At 49.5% G+C, this 8,636-nt stretch overlaps 1 protein-coding gene across 1 annotated transcript; it reads right to left on the bottom strand.

The window, feature by feature from the left end:
* Positions 1–4,804: 4,804 nt before the first annotated feature.
* BSX (brain specific homeobox) lies at positions 4,805–6,982 on the bottom strand. Its single transcript, XM_030290980.4, has 3 exons — positions 6,695–6,982; positions 5,723–5,919; positions 4,805–5,046 (listed from the first exon to the last, which is right to left on the bottom strand). The coding sequence occupies exons 1-3, from the start codon at positions 6,954–6,956 to the stop codon at positions 4,807–4,809; spliced, it is 699 nt and encodes a 232-aa protein (XP_030146840.2). The 5' UTR covers positions 6,957–6,982; the 3' UTR covers positions 4,805–4,806.
* Between the last annotated feature and the right edge of the window lie 1,654 nt (positions 6,983–8,636).

Here is an 8,636-nt window from a genome sequence, read left to right as displayed (position 1 = left end):
TTCAGTGTTGCAGGAATGGTTTCAGGAATGGTTTCAGTGGTTTCAGGAATGGTTTCAGTGGTTTCAGGAATGGTTTCAGTGTTTCAGGAATGGTTTCAGGAATGGTTTCAGTGTTTCAGAAATGGTTTCAGGAATGGTTTCAGGAATGGTTTCAGTGGTTTCAGGAATGGTTTCAGGAATGGTTTTTTTCCTGCAGTGGTTTCGGGAATGGTTTCAGTGGTTTCCTGCAGTGGTTTCAGGAATGGCTAACGTGTGGGCAGGTCACCTTCGCTCCTGCCCCACAAAGCTGGGTGATAAAACCTTAAAACCAACTTCTTCCTTGAAAAGAATGCGGGGAGAAAAGCCACCTGTGGGATCAGGATCCCACATTTCCACCCTCCTGCCTTCCCAAGGATCCATGCTGGGAGCAGCTGGCCCCACCCCTGCAGGGCAGCACCAGTGGCTCCCCCGAGCTCTAGAAACAAGATAGTCCAAGAAACAAGAAATCTGGAAACAAATCCAATAAATCTAGAAACAAGGTAAACCCAATAAACAAGAAATACAGAAACAAGATCAATCCAAGAAACAAGAAATCTAGATAAACAACAAGAAATGTAGAAACAAGATAACCCCAAACCCCAAGAAATTTAGAAACAAAATAAATCCAAGCAACAAGAAATCTAGAAACAAGATAAATCCAAGAAATAAGAAATCTAGAAACAAGATAAATCCAAGAAATAAGAAATCAGGTAACAAGATAAATCCAAGAAATAAGAAATCAGGTAACAAGATGAATCCAAGAAACAAGAAATCTAGAAACAAGGTAACCCAAGAAACAAGAAATCTCGAAACAAGATAAACCCCAAACCCAAGAAGTTTAGAAACAAGATAAATCCAAGAAATAAAAAATCTGGTAACAAGATGAATCCAAGAAAGAAGAAATCTAGAAACAAGGTAACACAAGAAACAAGAAATCTCGAAACAAGATAACCCCCAAACCCAAGAAGTTTAGAAACAAGATAAATCCAAGAAATAAAAAATCTGGTAACAAGATGAATCCAAGAAACAATAAATCTAGAAACAACATAAACCCAGGACCAAAATCAGCCATTTTTTTAAAGCCAGGACCATCCAAGCAGGAGTTTGCAGTTGATTGAGGTGCTGCTGTTTGTTGTTGTGACTGGAAGAGAGGAAAATTCCTCAGCATGGCCCACACCCTTCAGGAAATCAGTGATAAAAAAATGCTCTGAATCCAGCAGGCAGCAGAGAGAAATTAGGAGAGAAATCATGGAAATTATTTTACATTATGCCCAGGTTGCTGTTGGGCTTGGTCATGGGTTATTTACACCTTTCCCTCTTCCTCCATGTTTGTATAACAGCAAGAAATTCAAATTATTTGCTCTATAAATGCCCTTAAAACCTATATCTGATCTGCTTTTATGGAGCTCTGGCCATAGAATGAAAGAATTTGGGTTGGGAGTGCTTTCCAAACCCATAAAAGTTCCAACTCTTTAAGGCAGCATGCAGGAAAAAGCTCAAAATCAAAACAGAAAGCAAAAGTTCATGGCAGGATTTTATAGATTGGGTTTTGATTTTCTGTAATGAAAACAACAATAACAAAAAGAAAAAAAACAAACCATTAACTACTTGTATCTTAAATTAATCACCAGAACACAATTTCATTTCAGAAAAACTCATTGAAGAATTTTTATAAAAATCAATCTTCTTGAAAAATAGGAAATCCACTGACATTTCCTGTTTCCAGCAATTATTTCCTGCGAGTCACTTCCATGCCAGCATTCCCCAAATCAGCACTATTTTTTTTATATATATATTTTTTTTTTTTAAGAGAGCAGCTCTAAATCCCTCCCCTGCTCCTCGAGCTTTTTGGGAAGAACAGGGAAAAGTCGGCTGCTCGGAATAAGTCAGGATCCAAGAATAAAACCTCATTTCATTTATTCCAAGTGAAAAAAAAAATCCCTGAATAAAACCTCATTTCATTTATTCCAAGTGAAAAAAAAATCCCTGAAAAAAAAAAAAAAACCAACTAATTTCATTTATTCCAAGTGAAAAAAATCTCTGCTAGAAACAGAAAACCTGTTCCCAAAACGTTGCCCAGACTCTGTAAAAATGACATTTTTCCATCTTCAGCTGGCCAGGAGCTGGCTGCTGACCCAGGGGGTTTCTCTGGCAGTAAATGTTTCCTTCAGCTGTCTCAGTTTTAGGGGTTTTTGCACCAAACTTTATGGGATAAGCAGATTCCCAAATCTTCCTGTTCCCTGCAAGGATGGGGACACCCCTGGACTGGGAATATTCACACTCTGCCTGTGTGACATCGGTTTTTAATCTGAATTTTAGCTTGAATTGTCAGCCTAAAACCGCCCAGGGGTGAAGACAGCTGTGGGGTTTGTTTTATTGATCGAGGGAAATACTTTGGGAAGGGAATTCCTGGAGTGGCAGGGGAGCAACAGCAAAGATTTGAGGGGGTTTGAGTCGTATTTTGAGTTTTTATCATAGATCTGGCACCCCAGAGCAGAGCCAGGCCAGCCCTGAGCCATTCCCCACCCTGGAACAGCAGCGGCAGACGTGGTCAAAAAAAAAAAATATCCCATAAATACCACGTGGATCCCACAAATATCATGTGGATCCCATAAATACCATGTAGATACCATAAATATTATGGGGATCCCACAAATATCAGGTGGATCCCATAAATATGTGCATCCCATAAATATCGTGTGGACCCCATAAATATCATGCAGGGCCCATCAATATCATGTGGATCCCAAAAATATCATGTACATCCCATAAATATCATCTGCATCCCACAAATATCATGTGAATCCCATAAATATCAGGTGGATCCCACAAATATCAGGCGGATCCCACAAATATCATGTGGATCCCATAAATATCAGGTGGATCCCATAAATACCATGTGGATCCCATAAATATCATGTACATCCCATAAATATCATATGGATCCCACAAATATCATGTGGATCCCACAAATATCAGATGGATCCCATCAATATAATGTGGGTCCCATAAATATCATATGGATCCCACAAATATCATGTGGATCCCACAAATACCATAAATACCATGCGGATCAGATGTTAATTTTCATCATTCCCATAATTATCATTTCCATAATTCGGGTGGGGGGAAGCTGACAATAACCACAGAGCAAAATACACAGAAAAAAAAAAGTGAATTTTCCAGGTTTTTCAGCTCCCGTCGCTTCTGCGCCCACGGGAGTCGGGAGAAGGGGAGAGGCCGGAGCGGGAGCGGCATCTCCAACCGGCTCCGCTTCAAACCGATTCGAATTTTCAGCAGCAAAGCGGTTCTTTGCCTTCTGAACCCGAAATTTTAGGGAGGTGAGTGGCATTTTGTTGGTGGAAATTATTGTACTGAAAGGATTTATTAAAAACAAGCGGCTTTTCTTGGGTAGGTGGATGGGTGTTGGGGGTTTTCCTCCACACACGGTGTGTGAGATTTATTTTACATGTTAAAAACTAGAAAGGCGGACTCACCAAAAAGAAAAAAAAAACCCCCCCCCAAAAAAAAAACAACCAAAAAAAAAAAAAAAAAGGAAGCAAACATACACGTTTCAATCAACTATATTTTATATATTAAACAGGAAAATTAAACGGTTTTCCCTCACAAAACGACATGTCCTAAAATCCAAAATGCCCTGAAAGTGCAAATAACGCCAGACGACCAAATGAAATTTCCGATAAAAACCGAAAAATAAGGAAATAAATTAAATAACCTAAGGAGACCCCGCCACGCCGCCGTGCTGCTGCAGCATCAGGGAATATCTGAGGCAGCACCGCCCCTGCTCCAGGGGAAAAATTCCCAATCCCAATCCCAATTCCCAATCCCAGCATCTCCTCCTCTCCCCGGAGATGCTGAGCCTCCGCCGCGCTCCCGGCGCGTTTCCCAGCCAGCAGTTCAGCCCAAAAGCCAAACTAAATGATAAAAAAATCGGAATTTACCTGGAATTACCCCATTTCCCCGGCAGGGAGGTAAAGGCAGAGCGAGCACGGCCGGGCTGATCCCGCTGATGCGGGAGGGGGATGCGGGCGGGGCCGGAGCCGCTCCGGGGCTGTTGCAGAGGAAAAGGGAATTATCCGCGATCCACGCCTGCAAGCCGGGCAGGAATCAGGCTGCCGACACTTCTCCAAGCTGTAGAAAATCCCTTTTTTCAGGCTGGGAGCGCCGTTTGCTCCGTGCAGCCCTGGCAAGATCGAGTTCTTGGTGATGCTCCCCCTTCAAATCCCCGTAGCGGAATGAAATCAAGCGGAATTTTTGCCTTACCTGTTTCTTCGGAGGGTTTTTCTTACAATTCTTTTTATTTACGCGCGTCCTTGAAGCTCTGCCCGACCTCCCTCGCTGGGGATGGAGACGGCGAGCGTGGGAAGAGCGGCGAGGATTTAGGGATTCGGGGAATAAAGGGTGAAATCCGCTCCCAGGAACCACAACACGCTGCCACGAGCATACATTTATTTTACACCCGAGGAAAGTTCGGGAAACGAGGAAAATCCGGAGGGAAGGGGGAACCCAAAGCGAACTCGGCTCGTTTCAATCCCCCCGCCCCGGATTTCCGAGCAGAGCCCAACTTTGGGGTGATGCTGGGGGGCACCGGCGGGGTCCCGGACCCCTCGCCCTGGGGAGGGGAGGGGGCTGTGACCGCATCCACAACCCCTTCCCTGCCCGAGCCGTGCCCCCTTCCCCTGCCCGAGCCGTGCCCAAGGTGGGGAGGTGGGAGCGACCTGCGGGGCCGGGGCAGAGCCGAGGAGAGGCAGGAGAGCCCCGCCTGTCCTAGAGGCGGTGGGGACAGATGTCCCCCTCCTCCAGGATGTCCACCTCGTCCTCGGGGTCCTGCAGCAGGAAGGGGCCGGGCGGGCCCTTGCGGGGCTCGGCTCCGGCCGGCTCGGGCAGCTCGGGCTCGGGGGAGCTCTGCTCCCGGTTCTCCTCCCCGGCCGCCGCCTTCGGGTCGTCCTGAGTCTTCCGAAGCTGCTTTTTGTGCTTCATGCGGCGGTTCTGGAACCAGGTTTTCACCTGCGGAGAGGAGGGAAAGCAGGAGAAAGATTAAAAAAAAAAATGACACAAAAGAAGGGAAAAAAAAATTAAAGGGAGAAGGATGCTGGGTGTGATGGATGTGGGGATGCTGGAGGTGATCCGGGGGTGCTGAATGGGTGGGATGTGAGGATTCAGAGGGGATGTGATGTGCAGGACGCTGGAGGGGATGCAGGGATGCTGCACGGGGCGCTGGGATGCTGGAAGTGATGGGGAAGGCTGAAAGGATGGGATGGGGGGATGATCTTCGGGATAAGGGGATGCTGGACGGGATAAGGGGATGCTGGACGCGATGAGGGGATGATGAACGAGGTGAGGGGATGCTGGATGGGATGCAGAGGATGCTGGACGGGATAAGGGGATGCTGGATGGGATGAGGGGATGCTGGATGGGATGAGGGAATGATCCTCGGGATGTGGGGATGCTGGACGGGATGAGGGGATGTTTGACGGGATGAGGGGATGCTGGATGGGATAAGGGGATGCTGGATGGGATGAGGGGATGCTGGAGGGGATGAGGGGATGCTGGACGGGATGAGGGGATGTTTGACGGGATGAGGGGATGCTGGATGGGATGAGGGGATGCTGGATGGGATAAGGGGATGCTGGACGGGATGAGGGCTGGGGACAGGTGCCAAACGCAGTCCCCGCTGCCGTACCTGTGTCTCGGAGAGGCTGAGCGCCGTGGCCAGCTCCACCCGCTCGGGCGTGGAGAGGTACCGCTGGATCTCAAACCTCTTCTCCAGGCCGGAGAGCTGCGAGTCGGAGAACACGGTGCGGGCTTTGCGGCGGCGGCAGTGCTTCCCGGGCAGCTCGGCGTGAGCGTGGTGCTGGAACAGCGCTGGCACCGGCATTCCTGGGGGGACACACGGCGGAGACCCGCGGCGGTCGGTCAGGGAACCGGCACCGGGACAAACCCCCGGGAATGTCGGATTTTCCAGCGGCGGCTCGGGGTGGGCTCTCCCTCCACCTCTGAATTTTTTGGTTGATTTTTCGTTTATTTCGTAATGGGGTTGGTTTGGGTTTGGGGGTTTCGTTGTGCTGAAAACGGGGGGATTTTCCAAGCGCTTCGCCCACCCCGGGAAGGTGAAGGGAGCCCGGGCAGCGCTGCCACGGAGGGGACTCGACACCTGAACCCTCCCGACGGCGAAACCACAACGAAATGGGCACGGAAAAAGCCGGGGGAGCCCTGGAAAAGACTGGGAAAGGGGAAGCGATCCTTCACAGCTCGGCTTGGGACACTTTGGAGGTTTTCTCCTTGCAGAACAGGGACGGGCCCGGGGACGGGCAGAGCCGCAGGTGCGGGAGAGGAGCGGAGCTGCTGGAGGAGGAAAAGCGAATCCCCCTTGGACAACGAGAGGGAAAAGCGAGGCTGTCGGTCCCAAAATAAAAGCGATTTTTTTACAAACAAATAAATTAAAGGCAAAGAGAGGCAAACTCTCAAGGTTTTGGGCATCCGCTAACGAAGTGGCTGCCCCGGGGCGAGCTGCTCCTGCCCCGGGGGATGCAGCAGGGTGGTGGCGAGGGATGTAAAAGATACCTGACCGCCCCAGAGCGGCTCTGTCACCCTTGTCCCCACCCGAGTCCCCACCCGAGTCCCCACCGAAGCCGGCAGGCGCTGCCGCACTTACCCGAGGCGGTGAGGAAATAGGGGTGGTGGTGGTGATGCTCCGGCTTGTGCAGGTGCGGGTGAGGCGCCAGCAGGGTCGGGGTGGGCATCAGGGGGTACCCATAGTCCAAGAGGGGCACGCGGGACGCCAAGGAGCCGGGGAAGTGCTCGGGGGGCACCTCCCGCAGCGGTTTGGGCTTGTGCAGCAGGATGTCCTCGATGAAGAAGGAGGTGGGCCTGCCCGTGGAGACGGGCAGCACGGGCGAGGTGAAGTTGAGGTTCATGGCTCGCTCCCCCTCGGGCAGCGGGCGAGGGACGGGAGAGAAATTATAAGAATGATGGAAATAAAGAAACAAATATTATTATTATTTTTTTTAATCCGAAGTAAAAATAAATAGCGATAATTAAAAAAAATATAAAAATGAATCCCCCAGGCAGAAATAAGCTGTCGGAGCCGGGGGAGGCGAGGCGGGCGCGCCGGGGATGCGCGGGGCGCTGCGCGCCTTTGAGGCGCGCTGGGAAGGGGGATGCGCGCTGAGCCAATGGCGAGAGGGGGGGGACGGGCCTGCCGGGCACCCAAAGCACCCCGGGGCGAGGAGGGGGCGAGGAGGGGGCGAGGAGGGGGCGAGGAGGGGGCGAGGAGGGGGCGAGGAGGGGCGAGGAGCCGCCCGGGAGCCGCTCCGCAGCCGCGCAGCGCTCAGCCCCGCTCCCAGCGCGGCGCTCGGGGCGTCTCCCCAAACACGGGAGGGGGAAATCTCCTTTTTTTTTTTTTTTTTTTTTTTTTTTTTTTTGTCCTTTTTCAAATAAATAAATTAATTTTAAAAAGAACAAAACTTGGGGGGAAATAAACCAGCGGTTCTTGGTTCTTTCCCACGCTCCGCTTCCAACCTGTCCCCACGCAGCTTCTCCCTTCCCTCTCATCCATCCCACCACGGTTTTGTTCCCATTCCCATCCCTTCCCCGCCAACACTTTTTTCTTTTTTTTTTTTTTTTTTTGGGTCTTTCCTCTGTTTGTCTTTTTTTTTTTTTTTTTTTTTTTGCCTTTCCTCACCCCTCTAATCTGCACCATTCGTTTCCCCGGAGTCAATTTGCTCAAATGAGGGTGATACACCACATCATAGCCGAGATAATTTCGGTTCGCATCTCGGAAAATTGCTCTAATTATTGATGTTAAACTCAGGGAAATTAAAAGAAGGCGCTTCTCCTTCATCTCCTGATTTTAAGCTCTAATTTGTTGAAATCGAGTTGTCATCACAATTCCAATCACTACCGTTAATAGTAAAAGTGTTCTAATAGAGGCAGAATTCGCACAACCCATGCTATTAGATAATTAAGAAAGATGTTAGAAAGACAAGTGCTAATCCTTGGGCACACGGACAGCGCTTCCATCTGATCCAGCAGGTAGAACAAATTAATTACCCGAATCAATTAGTCCTAAAAGTACAGTTCTCAGGGAAGTGCAAGCCATGCCTTCCATATGGATGAGCTGGTAAATGGTAAATAGATGAGGAAAAAGCTGTAAAAGAATAGAACCGGCGCTGGCCGGGCTCTAATGAGTGCGGCAGCAGCGGGCACTGCCAGCCCCGGGCCGGGCACGGCGGTGGCTCCTCCATCAGGTGCCAAAATTGGGCACGGGGCGGGCAGAGAGCTGCCCGTGCCAGCAGGAACCCCACGGGAGATTTCTGTGCCCCGCTGGAGCCACACCCGCACTTTGTTTCGTGCCGTGGTGCCCGCGCACCTCAGAGCGTGTATTTATCTATGGTAAATGCGCCTTTCTGCCTTTGTTTTATGCGTTGTATTTGTATTTATATCGCGGATTGTGTTTTTATTCTATTACAGATATGTGGTTTTTTTCTATTTTAAATTATATATATATATTTATACACATAGTTGCCTGCAGAGAGCGGATCAGCTACCCTGATGCAGGAAAGCAGGAGGAGTCCCCCAGGACTGGGGGAAAAACT

This window comes from Taeniopygia guttata, chromosome 24 (genome assembly GCF_048771995.1).
Source record: "Taeniopygia guttata chromosome 24, bTaeGut7.mat, whole genome shotgun sequence".
Classification (NCBI taxonomy): Eukaryota; Metazoa; Chordata; class Aves; order Passeriformes; family Estrildidae; genus Taeniopygia; species Taeniopygia guttata.
Note: the sequence above shows the minus strand (reverse complement) of the source record. Positions and strands in the feature narration are given on the sequence as shown.

Excerpts from the sequence above, each read along its gene's own strand:
- BSX (XM_030290980.4), bottom strand. The coding sequence starts at position 6,956 with ATGAACCTCAACTTCACCTCGCCCGTGCTGCCCGTCTCCACGGGCAGG. Across the intron at positions 5,920-6,694 it reads CTATTTCCTCACCGCCTCGG|GAATGCCGGTGCCAGCGCTG; the intron begins GTAAGTGCGGCA and ends GTGTCCCCCCAG. Across the intron at positions 5,047-5,722 it reads TCAGCCTCTCCGAGACACAG|GTGAAAACCTGGTTCCAGAA; the intron begins GTACGGCAGCGG and ends TCCTCTCCGCAG.